The sequence below is a fragment of the Aspergillus bombycis genome (genome assembly GCF_001792695.1).
Source record: "Aspergillus bombycis strain NRRL26010 chromosome Unknown contig00001, whole genome shotgun sequence".
NCBI classification, from domain to species: Eukaryota; Fungi; Ascomycota; class Eurotiomycetes; order Eurotiales; family Aspergillaceae; genus Aspergillus; species Aspergillus bombycis.
In genome coordinates, this window is record NW_019170003.1 from 1,044,066 (window position 1) to 1,064,374 (window position 20,309).

The following is a 20,309-nucleotide window of genomic DNA, read 5'->3' on the forward strand; positions in this document are numbered from 1 at the left end:
GGTGGAACACTTTTATTCCCTTCTCACTTGATCGCGATATTGCATCCTTGTCTCACCGAGAGCGTCAGCGGACGGCCTTTCTATCATTGACACATAGTGTTGGCAAGCCCCTATCCGTTGGGTTTCATTCTTTATTTTGTTTTCTTTCCCTTTTGTATCATACTGAGCTCCGTTCAAACGTGGCATGGATACCGATATAAAATTTAGCATTATATACGCAAGATGTATTACCAAACAATACCGTTAAGTCAGCTAGAATTCCAGAGTATGGATCGGATATAAGGGCCCACTGCTACCTCCTACAAGCGAAATAGCGACTAGTATTCTGGAGGCCACAATTCTGTGGCCTAGTGTGGCTGCAGTCTTTTGTTTAACCAGTCCACCAACTAAGCTAAGTGATATGCCGTGGTTTATTTGCTGTGGGCAACGGTGTCTAGTGTCTAGCGCTGTTATAGTATACTTAGGGCGCCACTAGCCCTGTTGCTACAAAATCCTTACCATCGCTGCCTGGTTAATGGTCACCAAATAAGCCACTGAGTAGTACTCCGGCGGACTCCGGAAGACCTAGGACTTATCGCCAAAAGCTTATCTCGAGCCTCGTTGGGTGAATGTCAGATTTGTTCCGTTTCCTTTTACATAAAGCCGCAGCGCCCGCAGGTTGAGAGTAGTACCTTTACTATTTCGCGCCATGATGCTTCTCAGCCTGGGACTGGGCGTCCTGTTCGGCGTGGCCACAGCGCAATTTCCCCCCACGCCTGAGGGGGTAACCGTCATCAAGTCTAAGCTGCATGAGAATGTATCAATCTCATTCAAAGAGGTAAGGATCCCATTTGATGGCGCATAGCCGGTCACTAATTAGTAGCCCGGAATATGTGAAACCACACCTGGTGTCCGGTCGTATTCTGGTTATGTCCATCTCCCACCCGGCTTTCTGAATCACGACACAGGGAACACACAGAACTACCCCATGAACACGTATAGTCGTACCCTCAAAAAGCATTGGCGGTCGCTCAGAGATCTGATGGTGCCTATGTAGATTTTTCTGGTTCTTCGAGGCGCGCAAGGACCCCAAGAACGCGCCCCTCGCCATCTGGCTCAATGGCGGTCCCGGTGGCTCCTCGTTCATGGGGCTTCTCGAGGAACTGGGTCCCTGTTCCGTGGCCTCAGACTCTAAAACGACGGTTTTGAACCCCTGGAGCTGGAACAATGAGGTTAACCTCTTGTTCCTCGATCAGCCCATGCAGGTTGGCTTCTCCTACGACGTCGCTACCAACGGCACCTTAGTCACAGACTACGACGCGGTAGACTCAACGATTGTGCCGGGGGATTTCTCGACGGAGGTACCGGAATCCAACTTCACACACCGTGTTGGCACATTTGCGAGTCAGGAACTGTCACAGACCGCGAACAGCAGTGCGCTTGCTGCCCATGCTTTATGGCATTTCGCCCAAACCTGGTTCTTTGAGTTTCCTCATTACAAACCTGCCGATGATCGCATTTCTCTCTGGACTGAGAGCTATGGAGGTCACTATGGTCCGGCGATCTTCGGCCTTTTCCAGGAACAGAATGACCGGATTGCGAAGGGCACCGCGGAAAACGGCGCAAAGTATCTCCATCTCGACACGCTGGGCATCGTGAATGGTCTTATTGATGCTGTGGTCCAAGGAGAATCTTATATTACCATCGGATATAACAACGTATGTATCTTGCTATCACCTTACGTGTGGCTCTATGGAGGAGGGGAGAATTTGGAAATATCTATCTTGGTACTTGCTAACGTAAACAGACATATGGCCTGGAAATATTCAATCAGTCGTTGCATGACTCGCTAATGCACGAATGGGCACGTCCCGGGGGTTGTCGCGACAGAGCGGTAGCGTGTCAAGCAGCCCTGAAAGACTGGGACTCTACTCCTGGGAAGGGAAATATCTCCGAGATATGCAAAGACATCGATCTAGACTGCGTGGGAGGGGGTACTGCTCGATACCAGCAGCTGGACGTATGTGCTTGGACCCCTAAGACTCGACAGCGTACTAATTGTTCCTTCCGATAAATAGCGCAGTTGGTATGACATTTCGCACCCCAAAAATGACCCTTTTCCAGCGCATCGTAAGTGCAACTACCGGACCTTATCCTGCTGTTAGCTCTAATTTGAATCGAATTGTGCAGATATGCTTGGCTATTTGACCCAAGAGTCCGTGCTAAAGGCTCTCGGCGTCCCTGTAAACTTCACCGAGGCTGCCCCCGTCGTCCACCAACTGTTCGAGAAGACCTACGAGTATGCATTCCCAGTCGCATTGTCCTCAACCATATAATTAGCCACCGACTAACAACCCCAGCATCACCCGCGGCGGGTTCCTCGACTCAATAGCCCACCTGCTCGACAGCGGCGTCAAGGTGCACATGATGTACGGCGACCGCGACTACGCCTGCAACTGGGTCGGCGGCGAAAAGGCCAGTCTCGCAGTGCCGTACTCGCGCGCCGCAGAGTTCGCCAGCACCGGGTATTCCCCCTTACTCACGTCCGAAGGCGTCAAGGGCATGACTCGTCAACTGGGCAATTATAGCTTCACGCGCGTCTACCAGGCAGGCCACGAAGTCCCGGCGTATCAGCCGGCCGCGGCTTATGAGATCTTCATGCGTGCTACGCTGGATCGGGATATCCCGACTGGACTACAATATGTTACGGAGGAGTTCAGGACGAGTGGCCCGAAGGATACTTGGCATATTAAGAATATTGCTCCCCCAATGCCGGAGCCGAGGTGCTATGTCTTGAATCCGGGGACGTGTCTTCCGGAGGTTTGGGAGAGGGTTGTGGCTGGGACTGCCACTGTGAAGGACTTCTTTGTGGTGGAAGATGGTGGGAATGATGGTGTGGTTGGTTGGTCTCAGGATACTAGCCAGGTAGTTCTTGGTGGGATGTGAATGGCTTGTGCGGATGAGGTCGAAGGCTTTTGTATGAGCTAAGATCATCTAATATAGCAAAGTGCCCATTCTAGCTCTTAGATTGACTATGACATCGGAAGGCCAATCGCAGCTCGATAGAAGCATTTTCCATTCTTTTGAAGCCTGGCGGACTATACTGGACATGTCTCATACCGTGGTTCACATAAAGACTACCTGGGTACCGCATATTTCATCCACAGTGAATCCTGCAGCAGCTTATCGAGGCAACTTTCCTCGACACCAACCAAGATCTCCATTCCACCATCTAGAGGCGCTGGAAGAACCACCTGCAGGCCGTTGATGACCCCAATGTGAGGTGATCGTACTGCATCAATTTTGTGGCCCAGCAATGAACCCCAGTCTAATGAATACAGTTTGAAGTTAATCCACGAGGTCTGCACACAATTGAAGCCTGGGACATCAAGGAATGCGGTTGGCACTAGCCGGTCCACATCCTCTAGCCCCCCGATGAGGGCGATCAGATCATCTGTGAATTGCCTATCGGCCTGGAGGATTGCTTTCCGGATCTTGATGGCTAGGTCAGCGATATTGGTAGCGCCGACAATCTCCTTGATCGGAGCTGAGACAGCCACGTACTCCAGGAAGCAGCCCAGCGTATCCGGGTGAACGGGTGGTTCTGTGCGTAAGCGGCCATCAATCGCGATGTTGAAGACCGATGATGGGTTGCCCTCAAGAATATCTACTGGCCACTGCACCTTCATGACGGTCCGCCAGAGCAGTGCAGAGAGAGCGTCATTCGTGGAGATCCACTTCTGGTCGGACGGCACTGTTGCGTTCGTTGGGGAGGCCTCCGCCTTAAGCGCTTGCAGCGACTCAGGGGAGAAATAGAAGACCTGTGCCCGGTGATTCTGCGCCATCATCTTCGGCGGTGCACTCGACGGTGTGAAGGGCAGCAGTGTGTATTCTGGGTGGCTCTCAAGCAATCCAGGATTGCGGCCGGAAGAGCGCATCACACAGTCGCGATGCCAAACCATGGCTGGAGGAAGAATCTCAGGGTCCGAGATGTCTAACCCCTGAGCACGGCGACACTCTTCTGCCCAGATTTTCATCCAGGTAAAATACGATGTCCCGTCACCTGCTAGATGCAGCGTGCACCAATTGAGAAGCAATCCACCGCGGATAAAGTTCACCTGTGCAAGGGAAATCGGCAGCCTCTCTCCGGGCGAGGGCCACACAGAGCGACGGCATAACAGATCGGCATCGAAAGCGGCAACAGGAAAAAAGGTTGACTTCAGATCCGCATATGTTGTAGGAAAGGCGTCCGACCCGCGCAGATCTTGGACGACGATGTCTTCGACCGTGCCATCAGCCAGCTTTTGTAACTTCAATACACCTGCCTGCTTTGCGTCCACGTCTGGGACGGCCTCACACGCCATGGCTGGGATACGCCGCTGAGTGGCCGCATATGCCGCTCGCAGCACGCGGCTTACCTCATCGATGTCATAGTCGTCGTCTAGCTGGAATGGGAAGATGTAGCGCACGTAGCCCTTGGGGCCAATGCGCTCAATTGGTGTAAGTGTTGGGATTTGGTCGAACTCGGATATTGAACCCATTGTTAAATGTCAGAGGCTTGCTGCGTAGCTAGGACGATGCAAGCGTTAAGTGGGAAGGAGACACGGTCAGGAGAGGTCTAAAGTATCCCCGTCATTGCCCATGTTTCCTGCTGGTTTGGGGAAGATGCAGCATACTAAAACCACTCTTCGAAGCCAAAAGTGGCACCAGTCGGCGTAATAGATATCATTGGCGAGTCCCAGAGTATCTCAGTTAGTTGCAAGGAACATGAATCATAGAATAGTACCTGACACGGCTGGTGCACCTAGCCTTGCAACATCATATGTTAAAGCGGGCGTTTAGACTGAATCTAGAGCTACGCTCGGCCCAGAGGCCAGGGACCCCCCGGTGACAATATATTGAACATCCGTCGTAGCCAGTGGATGGCCTGTCTCGGTTACTACGTTGGCCCACCGGAAGAGCACCTTGTTATCCAAAACAGGGATTGTGTAAAAAGTACAGTCAGTTGCCCGGGAGCCATGGAACATAATGCTTCGACATATACCACCCTTCCAGCCACTTACGACAACCTTGGTTCTCCACAATATAACTGAACGGCAGGGCCACGCCTTAATGGTCAAGCGTCATTATCATCCGTTAATAATAGGGTATGATCCAGGAATATGGTGCTTGCCCCGATTAACCCAAACTTGATAGAGAACTGCACGGTCCGTTCGGCTGAATGTTAGTGATATAGATCTCTACTTCGCAAACGACCGGTGGGTCGCCGACTACACTCCAGTCAATACCAAACCATACTACTACGTACCCGCCTCACGCGATTTCGGAATTAGAGCGGATTGTGATCAGCAGCCGATCACCTATCCTGGGGCGTGGTCTCACATGAAAACCTATCGGAGTAGGCAAAGTCAGCAACTCGCTTTAGGGGAAGGAAGAGCCTAAGAGGAGGCCTCCGTGTTGAGCTAATGCAAGTACCAGCGTTAGCTTGCAGGGATCAAACAAAGACGAACCCCTATCGCCGTTTCACTGTGTGATTCGGAGGAACCACACCAAGGAGTTTACCAATGAAGACTACTTGTCCCGGCTTCATACTAAACATCCCAGCACGGGGGAGTCCCACTTTGGACTCAATGCATTCTTGGAAAGCAATCAGTCGATAGTATGTCCGGTACAGTTTTCAATCTCTCGTTGGCCCGGGCCCATGATGGCATTTACTCTCAAAGCAAGGCCAGGTTTCAAATCGCATTGACCGACTCTCCTTCTATTTCCCGATCACTCTTTCTTTACCAGCCTATGTCTGATCCTATTGCCATCAATGGCCTTGGACCAGGCGGTTATTGGCGTGTTTGGGCCGCCGCCACCGAGCGTCAAGCTTGATGACAGCCGAGTGACTCAGGACAACGCTGTCGTGATTACTTTGCTAGGTATCGCAACAGTCGCCGTGGTCCTCCGATTTGTCGCTAGGTTTTCCATGCAGCAGCCTTTGAAGACCGATGACTGGCTGATCATTGTTTCTCTAGTAAGCCACCTCCTAACAACAATACTCCTGGTACTAAGACTGTCTCGCTTTCCTGCAGTTGTTTGTGTGTGCGACAACTGGCTTGAGCATAGAAGGTAAGTAGCGACGTTGAAATGGTGATCTCGCAGGTAGAGAGTAACGATCGAATTGCAGGTGGTACCTTCGGTGCCGGCAAACATGTGTGGTCAGTGACTCTGCCGGGCTTAACGAACATCTTCCAGGTCAGTCGAGACCGCGCTTCATGGATGCACTCTTTGACCCCGGTAACAGATTCTACTCGCATACACATTTGCTTATGCTGGGGCCTGCTCGGCTTGCAAAGCCTCGATACTGTTTTTCTACCGTCGTGTGTTCGTGATCGCACATCAAGACCTATTTCTCAGGGTCTCTCTCCTGGTCGGTTTTTTTCTGACTCTCTCCTATCCCGTTATTGTCTCGGTCACTATGGGAAACAGTTGTAACCCTCTATCGTATTTCTGGAGCCAGTTCAGCGGAGGCACCGGAAAATGCATCGACACCAACACACTCTTCCTGGCATCAGGCATCCTCAACATGGTCAATGATATAGTGGTATTGCTAGTACCGTTTCCGCAAATTACGCGGTTGCAAATGAATTCTCGAAAGAAAATTGCCATCTGTGCCATTCTAGCACTCGGGAGCTTGTACGCGCAGCCCAGCCCTAAAGCGGCTCCTGAGCACTCTAACTAACGCGAGAGAATGGTAGTGGATGTATTGCCAGCGTCGTCCGAATCTACTTCGTGCATCAGTTCGGGCAGAGCGCCGACGTGACCTGGATGATGGGGCCTTTGTTTATCTGGTCCACCATCGAGCCCGCTGTGGCGATTGTCTGCGCCTGTCTTCCACATCTGGCGCCCCTTGCTCGCCTAGCCCACATCAAGCTCTCGTCCAGTTATGGACCCAAGAGCCCCTACCCGAGCACACCGCGGAGGTCGCGCCGCAGCAGGACCCCAAGTCATCAAAAAGGGACCTTGTTCGGTAACCGTGGCAAAGGGGGGCGCTTGGCAGCTGGGGAAATATACCCTCAAGGATTTGATGACGAGATTGGGCTAACCAGTCAAGTCACGTCAAGTGTGCGAACGCAAAAGCCACATTCCATTGCGTCAGGTTCGCATGGTAGTGTCAATGCCCAGTCAATTGTGGTGCAGTCTGGCTCACGGATATGAAAGGTATCGCAGGCTGTAGATCCCTTGCTCTGGCTAGTATTCTCTAGGTTTAGGTTTTCAATGTTGGTAGTTGCTTTTACAGAGACTTCGAAGTGACGCTGGAACCTTATCGTTTGAAGATACATTGTGTCAATCTACAGTGTGTATAAAAGGTAATTTGCCAATATTCTGAAGACTCGCGTTATTAAATGTGCACTTGGTATAATCCATGCATTGTCCAAGGGGCCTAGTCTCAGTACATCATAGTTCCTTTCGAAGGTTAATGTTCTGAAGCAGCAGAGCACCACCAAGTGTTCGAGACTTTAGGTGACAGGGCAGTGCGTAGTAAACTATCAACCTGGCCGAGCATTGCCATTGAGAGCATGCCCTTCTTCACTCCAAACAAATGTGCAATCATAAAATGAGGTGCGCACTATCCCCAAGAAAAATACAGTTAGCAAATGAGACGTCCACCGTCGACACAGGAACTAGACATACTATATGTTGCTTCCGGGTCTCGTCGCAGCATCTGCAGCTGCGTCTTGCTCTGCTTGCATTTTCGCAGCGGTGATGGCATTCTGAACGGCCTGTTGGGCGACCTGCTGAGAATCACGGTGTTCCAAATGATTCGTCACGGCCTCCTAGACACGATTCAATTAGTGAGAACAGGTTTTTCGGCGTGAATAACACATACCACAGCATGTACATCACTGCGGGAAGGAACGGCTGCTGCCGTGGTGAGCGCAGTAAGAATGGTAAGAGGGATAATCTTAAGACAGTGCATGGCTGTGGGTAACTGATAGTTTAAGAATCAATAGGTGGTAGAGAGTAGCCAACTCAGTATGATATTTCTAAAAGAGGAAAGGCTTCAGTGAGCTATCGCACTTATTTATACCATCGGTAACTCGTCTCCTATCCCTCTAGTGTCAACAAAGCTCCGAACACCGCGTACAGAAAGTCACATGGTGTTACGAACGGTCAAGTCTTTTTTTTTGTTACCTATAAGTGATCAGGGGCAAGTTGATGGAACATAGTATACTCGATCTCTACTACAACTCTTTTTTTCTTTGGCGGAGGTGACGCTTTGGACAGCATATCAGAAGATAGAAGGGAGAGAAGTACAGGGCCAGCAAAGAAGAAAAGTGAGGTAAACCCCGGGCCATTTGGGTGACCTATTATTGAATACTTGGCCAATAATAAATAGGAATCTTGAACCAAATCCACCGGTCGCACTAAATTCCTACGCATAGGTCATCTTTGCTGAAATCCAAAGCAAAGGAGTACGGAGTACAATCTGGAAGATCAAATCAACAAGGATATTTTGAAGGAACCGCGTACTACCCCGGTCAAATACGCGTAGCCTAACTAGGAATGTAGAGGAGGAAACTCACGCCGACTTATTCATGCCTAATCTAGCTATTGATTTGTTGACGTCTCTGATGTAACTATATTCACCTTAGGAAATCTGAAGTGCTCAACCCAGAGGGCGTTTGACTATGCTCAGGAACTGGGGGGCGTATGATCCGTCCGAGTTTTGTCACACGGTTGCCGAATAACTTTTAAGAGTAGGGATCATGAAAGCCGCTCCTAGCCTTATTAGACGTGGCAGGATATCCTGGTGATGGTTAGAAGGACATGGCCCTATTCCCCAAGTTGCCACCGCTCCCCTACATTAAGATCGGCGGTGGTATCCTCCCGCCCAGCCCAGTTCTTATAGCGTCGCTTTGACCTCACCAATGCGTGTCTGTACCTCCTCCATCTTAGCCTCCTCGATTCTGTCAAAGCGAAGACCACCCTCCATTGCACGCAGAAGAGACCATACGTCTGTCCGCTCTGTGGAGATGCTCACTTGGCTGAGATCCATTAAAGAATAAGCCCGGTCGTTGATACAGCACAAGTAATCAATTACGTCGAACGCATATCTTTGGCATCTGGATTCATTGCCGTACCCCTTTTCACGTCGTTTGCCGGAGGTGCACTCCTGGCAGTGACCAGTATGTTTCTCGAATCTTTCCATTACAAGCTCTTCATCATCCCTTGGCTTCCTGGTGGTTCCTAGACTTACAGAAGGGCCTCCATCCAGGTCCGACCTAACTGGCCCTGGGACAACCACTATAGTTCTTGTGGTAGGAGAGTGTCTGGAACTGCTTTCATGTGCTGGGTTCGTTAGGGGGGAAGCTTCTCCGGGCCTCTCGGTCTCCGGCTCAACGTTATGTCCAAGCTCCTGGCTCGGTTTCATTCTGGTATATATAGCAGAGCTAATAGTGGTGCACGGATATGACGGATACTAAATACTCTGACTTGCTTTCCTGGACTGGGTGAGTGGTAGAACTTATATCCTCTTCAGATCCGTTCAGGTTGGATTCCAGATGAAACGCCTTGTCCCGGTTATCATTGCTGAATGTTTCAGTCCCGTAGCCTAACAAAGAAAGCAAAGAGCAAAAGATGAAAGATACAGAACCAGATTCCTTTGCAAGGGGTAGCAAGGGATGTAGACCGACAGATCGGAAAGTAATGAGACTACTTTCTACATCTGACAGCACCAATCCAGTGCACTTCCACGCTGGAAGCGAACTCTAGCTATGCACCACTCTGTTAAGGGCTAGACAATTAGCTGCTGCTACAATGTAATCCAAACACCCCAGAGAGTCTAGGTATTAAAGGCCACTTATCTATCCGCAATATCCATTAAGGTCTTTTAGACCAATGCACCACCTGTTCTCTGGTATCCTGTTCTCAAAGCGGCGAATGGCAATAATGACCAGTTTGTTGTCGAAAGACATCAGGGGGGTCAATGAGAATATGATACAAAGTTGTTTGATAATATATATGACCGACCAAGACTCATTAGATGCATTAAACATACTGGTTTATTTTTAAAAGACGAGGATGCGAGGGCCTGAGGAGAGAGAGCATGATAACAAACTGCAATTCAGTATTGAGCCTTTTTATCAGTACTACTTTCACCGATATCGGCCGGATGGTGTAGTTGGTTATCACGTATCCTTTACACGGATAAGGCCCAGGGTTCGAACCCCTGTCTGGTCATATCTTTTTCTTTTTGTGTTTTCTGCTCTAGCAGTCCTTTTTGCTACTGCTATTCTTTTCAATCTTGCGCTCGTCCGTGCTGTCCGATGCCCATCCATTATGCGGCTGCACTGTTCAATTTGCCTTCCTAAACCCATTTCCCGCCTAGCGATCACCAAACAAAAAGTACAGTTATACATGACTAGCAGATAGTGAATTAACTGTAAGTACAGTACGGCTATTGCTGACAGGGATGGTGGGGCTAGGTTGTCAGAAAATTCCCCTCTCTCGTGTTGATATATATAAATGAACGACCGCTTCCAAAGACAAACTATATTAAAATAACAGTAGGTAAAGAAGCCGAAATTAACGCTACGCTGCCCAATACACCTAAGCTACTATATCACGATGCGACTGATATCGTTCCGACACCGTTATGCCACCATCGGATTTCCTCTCAGCATCACCCCCGTCTAAGGGAACTGAACGATAGCCATCAGTGGCAGAGGTGAGACCCTGAAACACTGAGCTGGGCGGCACTTCCTCGCCCCAATTCGTTGAGACCCCTAGAGCCCGATAAGCAGCGCCATGCAACCCCAGTGTCTCCTCTGTCTGCCACTGCTCTCGCAAATAGGCGCGTTTCCCACGCTGCAGCAGCCCCACGCCGGTATCCAGGCACAAGCCAAGGATGATTATCAAGCCCCCAAGGGCCAGGATCAGGCCCATTCCCAAGACCGACAAGTTCTTGTAGTCTCCTGAATTGTGGATGAGTTGGTTTCTGCATTGGGATTGGCCCTCGGGCGTGGTGGGCGGGCTGTAGTCCCATGGGGAATCGTCGCCTTCTCGGGGGGCGCCGAAGTTCAGGGGTTCGGTTGCCCATTCGATGGCCCATGCTTGCGCCTTGGCGAGAGAAAGGGCAAACCAGTTCGAGACTTCGATTTGCCATTGGTTAGGAGGGACGGAGTACTGCAGTCCGTTGTACAGCTTTTGGCCGACTGTGGGATGACCGGGTTAGTGTGGTTTCAATGGGTTGGGGGCTATGGAAGAGGTATAGGGACCCGGAGGACTGACTGTCTAGCGCTGACCCTCCCCAGCCTTGGACGGCTTGATGCATTGAATGTAAGTGCGTTGTCGTCATGAACCGCTCCATTGTCGCGAGCTGATCCCCATTCATGTAAACGAATCGATCGACCATGTCTTGAACCACCGAATTTATGCCTCCCAATTTGCTGCATGCCGTATCGCCCTCCAGGTTTGGGTTGCAGAATTGATACTGGTCGATGCATCCCAGCAAACTAACCGTGTAGTCCCCCGTATACACTTCGCTTCCGTTAAGCGTCTGGTGGGCGGCGATCCAGGGATCGTCGCTTGGCGTTTGATAATAAACACCATTTTGCGTGAGCATCATTAGGGTGATGTCTGAGTCGGTTTGGTTCAGTTTTGGGTCGGGATACCACATAAGCCCAGTACTGTGAAGAACACCGGTAGGGTCGGCTTGCCCGTAAACAGAACTATGTCCATTGTTAGATGGGAGAAAAGGGGGTTCAGGGTCCTCAGTAGCATAGCCTCCCTACCTCAGCGAGTACCCATGTATCCTATCGAATGCGGAGCGGGCAACATAGGAGAATGTCCAGTTATTGCCCATCTCAACCTGCTGCGGAATCAATCCAGCATTGATATAAACAACCGGACCCAGGCCAGGCTCATCCCGGTCACTGCCAAAGTCGGCGCCATAGATCGGGGAACAGGTCGTAAGCCGTCGAAACTTGATTCGGTTCTTGGGTGGGGCGTTGATCCCAAAGTCATCATGCGAATCCAACAAGCCCGTGTCCATCGCAAAGGCAGATTCGTCATTAAACCTGCACAGGCCCTTTGCGAACGGGCAGGAAACATTTTGGTGGGTCGTGAAAGGTAAGCTTCGGCGGACGTAAGTCCCGCAGGCTAATGATGAACTGCCCTGATAGCATTGTTTCGCATAGGCTGATGCTTGTTTTGTATCTTCCAACAACTTGGATAAGTAGATCCCACCCGTATCTGCCGAGCTTGATTCAGCTCCACCGCAGTGGGGACCCAGGATAATGGTTGTGTTGCCCGGGACTTTGGTCACATACGAAGTGAACACACCCGAGACTCCGAACAAGGCTACGTTGAGGAGTGCTAGGAGCGCGAGGGGAAGAATTCGGAGTAAGCCTCGCGGGGCCTTTCTGCCAGCGTTCCATGCCAGCATGGTGAATGCCCATGCTGCTGCCGTCCCTGAGCCGCTGTTTCGAAGGATCACCTGGCGACTGTGATGTAGGAAATCTCGCTTTTCCGAAGGGGGTGTGGTGTTGGCTTGGTGTATGATAAAGCAGAGAATCCGCCACATCATAGTTCCCGCGAAGGAGACAAAGATGGCAAGAAACGCCGTCAAGAGTCCGGCGTATTCCTGGGGTAGGGTGAGAGTGGCCCCGCGAATCTGGCCATGGGACCAGTTGGTCCAGACCCCGGTGTAGACGGCATTTGCAGAAGACATGGTCAGTAAAGAGTCGAAGACATCAACCGCCCACGGGGGAGATGGAGATGCAAACTATGGGGCAACCATCTTGTGGGAGGCTGGAGTATTTTTACAGCTCTGCAGCCCAATCATTGCAAGGGCCGGTAGGGCTACTCCAGCTAAATGAGCCGCCTCGTATCCGCAGCTCAAAGAACTGAGTAGAAGTGGTCGATCAGGGTTCTGATTGTGCCTTGAGGCCTAGCTGCATATTTAGCGTCCCAAGGGCTCGTGAGTCGCGCAATTTGCATTGAAAACGGTTAGCGGGTTTGGAGCGGGTTTTTCCGAGCTGAGATTAAATTCCGGCCAGCCGAGCATCGAACAGGATCTTGCCCTAGACGGGGTCTTTAGGTGAGTAATACGATGGTCACAGTGTCCGGAGTATGATGAGCTCTTATGTGCCTGGGGTTGGAATCTCACCGGCCCCTTACACGTTGCTATTTTCTCTTCACCTACCCTCTTGAGACTGCCAATTCAGTCCTCAGCCAAGCAAGGAGGCGTCCTCGGAGCCCAAAAAGCAGGCTGAGCAGCCAAGATCTACTACCCACTGATTAAGATTAGTCTAAACTCAACTATAGGGCTTAGTGGCCAATAAGAATCGTCTTCTTGCAAAGGGAAGGCCATGAAAACTTTGGGGTCAGACAATCTGGCAGTGGAGTACATGCCGTACTTATCCAGGGGTGGTTTATACTGTGCATAAAAGCATGCCAGTCGATACCCTTATTAATCTCCGAGTGGTTCGCCACTCTAAGCTAATCTTATTTATGACTTTCATGTTGTGCTTTCGACTCACTGTCCCCCCTTACCGAAATTAATACTGGAGACAGCAGTTACGCTAGCAGCCCTGCCCTCAACTCTCGACGGAGTACATTCAAACACACTAGTATGCGGAACTGGATACCAACCCAACTTGGTTGAGTAATTGCTCTTGATGGTTACGTGCTATTCTGAGTAAGCTCTTGGGCTGTCTGTGGCGCAGATTCCCTGGCGAGGAACAAAAGCAAGCTATTGAACTGCGAACAGACGCCGAATCCTGCTTCTTATTACACTGCTAGGTCCTATAGGCTGGTAATAATGTGGTTATAGTCATGCTTATACTTGAGAATTACGCCACGAGTTTACTAGTGGGTACAGTTTATGGTTATTTCAAGAAATGGGTTTGCGTCTGGTAATCGTCAGGAGGGACCCGATCTACTATATGTCTTTGGGGCGCTAGTGCCCTATAAGCGGAGCCACATAGCAGGACATTAAGTCCAGCGAACCTAGTTGGCTGCGTCTCACTTATGTAGACAAGATACCGATGGACAATAGAGGATACAATAGCCTCACAGACATGGTCGATACATCTTATCGTCTCGAGGTAGATCTGTTGTTGAGAAGGCAGGTTCCGAAGAAATGCTAGCAGCCTGGAGAACACAACATGAGACTCCAATGAGCTGAAAGTCTGACTTGATAGGTCGAAGAATACAAGGAACCTTACTCAAGGAGAGCAACTTTAGCATTGAAGGATATTGGGGAATCATCCTTATTCTACCTGCTGAGGTCCCCCCGGCAAGGACTATTGTGCCTGAGTACTCCCAAGTATTCACGGGAGGATAGGAACACACTTTTATTACATCTAGTCGTTCTACTGAAGGGAATAAAGCGCTATTCCATGTACATAGACACAGCCAATGATAATGATTGTTTCCTTTACCCTGCCCCATCGCTAATGCAATATAAATGCTGAACCAACAGTGTATCTTGGTATGGAGAGATGGATGTACCACTGCCTAAAAACAAAAGTCAAGCATTGCCTTGCCCAGCGATGAATTCCTTCTGGAGATAGAAAAGCAAGGGGCTAATGAAGGGCTCCCTTGACGCGCCCGCATGCCATGTCCACCATAGGATCAATATAGTATAAACAGTCTCTAGTATTGCTCTGCAAAACGAACCCCACAGGCATGTGACGCCTAGCCCACCCAGCACACCCTGTTTCAGGGCAATTATGCAAGTATCCCGTTGTGCAGACTGGTCAATATGTGTTAAGGGTTGTTTATATTCACCGTGTTTATTCATCCCTGTGTTGATGCCTCGTCGGTGGGGCGTCGCGTGGCGCCTGTTATCCCTTTCTTCATTTCGCTCTCTGCCCCATCTGTCCCCCTTTGTGTTCTTCCTGCCAATGCGACTTGCTGAGACAGTTACAACGGCATCATGGACAGTCTACAGCGAGCACGTCAAGCGAATACGACCGTGGGCAGGCGACGCTCCAAACTGGTAGCAGTGTTTGTAGGAGGGACGAGCGGCATAGGCGCCGCAACAGCAAAACAGTTGGCCAAGACAATTGAATCCCCCACCATATACCTCGTCGGTCGCAATGAGTCGGCTGGTTCGCGAGCAATAAAAGAGCTCAATATGTTGAATCCTCGTGGAATATTCGAATTCATCAAGTCAGATGTGTCACTCCTCCGCGAAGTTGATGCCGCCTGCCAAGAGATCCAAAAGAAAGAGCGCAAGGTGGACTTGTTGTTCATGACACCAGGCCACCTGGCGACACGGAAAAATGGTAAGAAATAATAGTCCGTCCCCTTGTCCTCTCATAATGGCCTATGGTTGAGGTGTCGCAGATACAGTGGAAGGGCTTGACAACAACCACGTGCTCCGATACTATGCGCGAATGCGATTTATCTACAACCTCCTCCCTCAACTCGAAGCTGCCAACATTCCCGCCAGAGTAGTCAGCGTGCTAGCAGCAGGGAAAGAGGGCGAAATAGACGAGAGCAACTTTGACCTTCAGGTGTCCTTCTCCTTTGGCACTGCTGCGACATACGGGGCGACCATGAACTCATTGGCGATGGAGTACCTCGCTGCCAAACACCCCTCGGTCACTTTCATTCACGTGTTTCCTGGGATTGTGCAAACACCGTTAATGAAGTCCAGCTTTGGATACATAGTCGGGTCGGTGATTGGCCTCGTGGCCAAGCTCATGTCGATATCGGAGAAGGAGAGCGGAGAGCGCAATGTCTTCATTGCCACGTCTACCGCATATTCGCCTGCAACAGACGCTGGGAAATCGTCGGCTGACGGCGTTGGGGTCGCAGTGGCATCGACAGGCAAACTCGGTGGTGGCTCGTATCTGCTTAACTATGATGGACAGGATGTGACAAACCAAACGTTGATGAGGAAGTACCGCGAGAGGGAGTACCCGACGAAGTTATGGGATCATACGTTGGACATATTCCAGAGGGTCCTTGGGTTCAATACCTAAGCATCCCGACCCACCTTGAGACCGCAACTGGAGGGGGTGTCATCAATCACTTACAGATCCCGCTGGCAATCGGAAGAAGTAGTCGGTAGTCTCAGCCTACACAGGAATTGCGACTTGAATATTCTAGTTCCATTTCAATACTAGAAACCTTTGTACAGCCTCCTCGGCATGAGCCGTCAGCTGTATTTTGCTCGAATGTGTTAGCACATCGTGCATCATGTTTCTCTCCTTTAGCTGATGGATATAAAACCTGTAGCGGAGACTAGTCCTGTTCTGTTCATGCCGGCCGGGGGTGGGCCCTAAACCACCTAAACGCCGACGAAGATCATCAACCAGCTTAATACTGGCCATGGACCCTATTTCCGAGCATGATCTTGGCATGGACCATATTGCGTAATCGACAGTGGGTTCCTGCTTTAGCCTGCGGCATCAATCCGTTGCGAAATGGTTAAATGAGGCAAAAGTGGAGCCCCTGGCAATCCTTGATACGCAAGCATATCGAGATCTCTATGCCCGAGAGTAAAGAATATGGCCGATAATCGCCTGATCTCTATTGCAAACAACCCGTGTCTTGCGACAACTACTGGTTACGGAGATCGGTGACCAGAGATGGGAGATGAGAGATGTATGTATAAAGGCCGTGCTCTGTCCGGTCCTCCAAGGCATATCTGGTCGGAACTACAGTAGCATTCCCGAACACCACCATGTCTGGTCTTTTGTTTACCTCTCTCTTGAGCATCACAGCTCCACTAGTAGCTGCATACGCACCTGGCCTTGAACTGGCCTACTCCCTTGAACGGGCAACCCAGGGCATCAGTATCTCCGCCAACGGGCGCAAATTTCTGTCGCAGCGGTACTCTACAACGGAGCCTCCCCTGGCCGTGGAGCTTCTGAGCGACAATACAACTGTTCTCTATCCGAACACGGCATGGAACTCATACAATGCAAGCGATTCGAGTTCAAACCCCCGGAATACATTCGTCAGCATCGACGGCGCGCGGATTGGACCCGACGGGCGGTACTGGCTGGTTGACGGTGGTTCCCAAGGAATTAATGGCTCAACCAAGCTAGTGGGCGTCAATCTCACGACTGACGAGGTTGATAAGATCTACTTTCTGGACGACATCAAGGCGGAGAACAGCGGCATTGATGATGTCCGGTTCAACGCGGCTGGAGACGTTGCCTACTTGAGTGATACAGCCGGCGCTCTGTTAGTTTTGAACGTGACCACTGGGAACGGTGTGCGTGTTCTTTCAGACGACGACTCAGCCGTTGCCTGGTTTCCGATGATGTACAACGGGACAATGGTCCCTGGATACGGCGGTGATGGTAGTACTCTCGCTGTCGGGCTGGACCAAATCGAAGTCTCGCCGGATGGACGCTACCTGTATTATCAACCTTGCAACGGCGGTCTGTACCGCATCGAGACTTCATATGTTGATGCTACACTGACCAACACGACACTGGCGGCTTCGCTCGGAGATTATGCTGAACCCTTTGCTCTGACGCCCAGCACTGGAGGAACCACCATCGATGGCGATGGCAATATCTACGTCAGCGACACCAACCTCCTCGCCATCTGGAAGGTCACCCCTTCGGGGCGTGCGACCATTCTCGTCCAAGATGATGCCCTGCTTTGGACAGACCTGATGTGGGTGACAGCGGACAAGAAGCTGTGGTTGCCTGCCTCGCAGATGCGCCCTGGTAGTGATGGCCTAATGGCTAACGGTCCCAACTACATCTTCACCTATCCCATTGACGCTGGTCCCTCTCCTATCGATCACGCATAGTCATTTTGACGATGATTGACCCTACCAAATGAGCCTGGTCTCAGAAATGTTTCTAGTATGATCTTCTTCCATGAACTTGGATAACACAGGCCATTCGTTCTTATTTTCTGTGGTGGAATATAGAGGACACACGCACTCTTCCCTGGTGGCTCTCCACAGGAGTCCGAGGCGGCCAAGAACGTCATGTACTTAATAAAATCGTGAAATATTATAATCAGCGACTCAACAACCTGCCTTTGTTGGCTATGTACTTGTGGTAATTTGTATAACATAAGATAATGTAGACTTGGAATGTGACTTGATACGGGATGAGTCCAACCGGTGCGACTTCAAATGCGCAAAACAGGTTTAATGTTCACAAAAGCTGAAAGTATTCTGGAGCTAGTTAGCCTTGGGGTAGATGTGGATAGGGTCTATGTAAATTATGGCATACCTCTTCTACCGTATCATTGGTATAGTCAATCAGTGCGCCTCGCTCATCCATGAGGGCTTCTCTAACGCCCACCGCCTCATCCCAGCTAAGTGGAAAGTCTCTGACTTCGTCGATGATCATATTGAACAGTTCCAACGGCAAACCCTGAAACGGGGGCACCTTCCGAACTTCCTCTGTCCACCAGTCCTTTCGCTGGGGAGGCACATTTGCTGTGGAGAGTACGCGTATATACGGATCCACCAAGAACATAGCCAGAATCTTTCGATGACCAGGCTTTGTGGCATCAGCCAGTTTGAATGGCTGGACTCGATGCTGGAGGACATTTGGAAAAGCGAGAAGTCGACCAGGTTTGGTCAGAACACTGCCGAGCATTTGTACTGCAACCTCCTCGTTTGCAATTCCGTAGAAGATTTCTGTGGACTTGTATTCATACTGCACCATATTCCATCAATGTTCGAGTTCAATATGGGTTGCAGTGATCAGTCACTTACCTGAGGAAGTCTGTACGTAAAATCCTCCGCGTCCATAGACTGCCGAAACTCAAGATGACTAGGTGTAATATTCTGCTCATCGTAATAATAGAGAGCCGTGGCGACAATGTGTTCGTTCAGCGCTCCTTCAATGTGCCACGTACCGCCGTCGTACTCTGGCTTTTCAGGGGTGAGGTGGATATTCGCGAGCTTAAAGATAACTTGCAGTCCAGACGTAGCAAAGTGCGCTTGCAGATCGGCGGCGCGGTGTTCGGCCTTTTCCTCCCATTGCCGGCGAGACTGGAATGGCTCCGGCTCCCGCTCAGGGAAGACTCGGTTTTCCCTATACCAAACATCAAACCTGTCTGTGTAGCAGATGTCCTTGTCCTCGCAAGCCTCTTGGTACGTGTAAGGTCGGACCTTCTCGGGTGAATCTACGTCGTCCTCATTTGGAGTAAAGGTAATTCCATCAGGAATCATGAAGTCCTCGTCGGATCCTCCCCGGAATTCAATCCTCAGACGAGTCTCATCCCACGAAAGACACTCGTTCCAAAGCGGAATTGCAGCTGCGACGAACTTTTCTAGCGTTCCATAGAGCTCCTTGTGCCGCCTGGGGTGCAGGTTGTTGATGTAACTGACAATTTTGGGAATACCGTCTTTGTCGAACTCAACATTGGATGGCAGCCATTGGAAGCTACCCCATTCCGGCAGTGACCCTTCACTTCGCTGAGATAGTTTCTGGTGCCCATCATATTCGGGGTCAACTACCTCACCCTCTCCAGTGAAGCGGGCACAATCATCAAGCGGCACAGTCCCATAAGGCAGTGCGCGTGAACGTCCGTAGATCAAGGGAAACAGCGACGGGTGAAGCAAATCCAGGACCTTTTCATCCGACCCAGGATGCCAATCTTTCAGATGTCCCGGGACATCTTCCAAGACACGCACATTGCTGCGCAGCGACTCCGCCAAGAGTGACGTGACTGCTGAATCAGACTTGACGATTGCGGTCTCACAGTCATAGACAGACACGATCTGTGAGTCCTTGAAGAACGCGGCTTTGTCGCGAAGTTCTTCGATACACTATATGTTATTAGACAAGGCTTAACGGTACGGGGACGGCGACCGAGCAAAAAAACCCACATAATCGAACATAGCAGGGGATAGATAGTCATCCTCGAGCTCTTCGCTGTGTACACACGCTTCATTGCGCCATTTGCTCACGATGTCTTCCTCGAAGACCTTCCGCTCCCACTCTGGCTTATCGGTGATCTTATTGATGAAATCTAACATTCGGCGCTCCCGCACAGAGACGCCCTCGCTATAGCAAGTGTCACATAGTGCATGAGGGAATCGTCGACGCTGGCCTTTGCACGGACCCTCTTTTTCAATTGTGGGTAAATGATCGTTCAGGGGCTGACCGAAGCCGGGAAGTACAACCCGGTTCTGCTCCATGGTGTTGTTGGCTGGCAAGACCATTATTTGGGGGGAAGGTTTGGAGAATTTAAATTCTATTCTGGATTGAGTTCGCTTCGGTTGGTGTGGTGATTTGGCTCTCAAATGGAAGGCATCCTTTGTAGGCAGCAGGCGTTGGTGCCTGAGGTTAGTCATCATGCCTGGAAGCCTTGGGAGCTCGTATTCTGATGTCGATCTT

The 20,309-nt window shown here is 50.5% G+C and overlaps 8 protein-coding genes across 8 annotated transcripts; 4 read left to right on the plus strand and 4 right to left on the minus strand.

The window, feature by feature from the left end:
• Positions 1-688: 688 nt before the first annotated feature.
• Positions 689-2,925, plus strand: ABOM_000374 (lysosomal protective protein precursor; the record flags this gene model as incomplete). The annotated part of the gene is made up of 7 exons (XM_022527504.1): positions 689-817; positions 863-975; positions 1,037-1,697; positions 1,787-1,999; positions 2,058-2,109; positions 2,170-2,278; positions 2,340-2,925. 7 exons carry the CDS (start codon positions 689-691, stop codon positions 2,923-2,925), a joined length of 1,863 nt encoding a protein of 620 aa, XP_022394797.1.
• A 191-nt stretch (positions 2,926-3,116) lies between these two features.
• ABOM_000375 (uncharacterized protein) lies at positions 3,117-4,520 on the minus strand (the record flags this gene model as incomplete). Its single annotated transcript, XM_022527505.1, has 1 exon — positions 3,117-4,520. One exon carries the CDS (start codon positions 4,518-4,520, stop codon positions 3,117-3,119), a length of 1,404 nt encoding a protein of 467 aa, XP_022394796.1.
• Positions 4,521-5,794: 1,274 nt separating this feature from the next.
• ABOM_000376 (uncharacterized protein) lies at positions 5,795-7,182 on the plus strand (the record flags this gene model as incomplete). The annotated part of the gene is made up of 5 exons (XM_022527506.1): positions 5,795-5,998; positions 6,057-6,093; positions 6,152-6,219; positions 6,269-6,660; positions 6,723-7,182. 5 exons carry the CDS (start codon positions 5,795-5,797, stop codon positions 7,180-7,182), a joined length of 1,161 nt encoding a protein of 386 aa, XP_022394799.1.
• A 476-nt stretch (positions 7,183-7,658) lies between these two features.
• ABOM_000377 (uncharacterized protein) lies at positions 7,659-7,945 on the minus strand (the record flags this gene model as incomplete). The annotated part of the gene is made up of 2 exons (XM_022527507.1): positions 7,659-7,802; positions 7,856-7,945. The coding sequence occupies 2 exons, from the start codon at positions 7,943-7,945 to the stop codon at positions 7,659-7,661; spliced, it is 234 nt and encodes a 77-aa protein (XP_022394798.1).
• A 2,633-nt stretch (positions 7,946-10,578) lies between these two features.
• On the minus strand, positions 10,579-12,700 carry ABOM_000378 (uncharacterized protein; the record flags this gene model as incomplete). Its single annotated transcript, XM_022527508.1, has 3 exons — positions 10,579-11,183; positions 11,260-11,699; positions 11,763-12,700. 3 exons carry the CDS (start codon positions 12,698-12,700, stop codon positions 10,579-10,581), a joined length of 1,983 nt encoding a protein of 660 aa, XP_022394795.1.
• A 2,211-nt stretch (positions 12,701-14,911) lies between these two features.
• ABOM_000379 (short-chain dehydrogenase/reductase) lies at positions 14,912-15,965 on the plus strand (the record flags this gene model as incomplete). Its single annotated transcript, XM_022527509.1, has 2 exons — positions 14,912-15,263; positions 15,325-15,965. The coding sequence occupies 2 exons, from the start codon at positions 14,912-14,914 to the stop codon at positions 15,963-15,965; spliced, it is 993 nt and encodes a 330-aa protein (XP_022394794.1).
• Positions 15,966-16,669: 704 nt separating this feature from the next.
• On the plus strand, positions 16,670-17,755 carry ABOM_000380 (SMP-30/gluconolactonase/LRE family protein; the record flags this gene model as incomplete). Its single annotated transcript, XM_022527510.1, has 1 exon — positions 16,670-17,755. One exon carries the CDS (start codon positions 16,670-16,672, stop codon positions 17,753-17,755), a length of 1,086 nt encoding a protein of 361 aa, XP_022395098.1.
• A 348-nt stretch (positions 17,756-18,103) lies between these two features.
• ABOM_000381 (DUF4246 domain-containing protein) lies at positions 18,104-20,110 on the minus strand (the record flags this gene model as incomplete). The annotated part of the gene is made up of 4 exons (XM_022527511.1): positions 18,104-18,130; positions 18,189-18,620; positions 18,680-19,738; positions 19,799-20,110. 4 exons carry the CDS (start codon positions 20,108-20,110, stop codon positions 18,104-18,106), a joined length of 1,830 nt encoding a protein of 609 aa, XP_022395099.1.
• Positions 20,111-20,309: the final 199 nt, after the last annotated feature.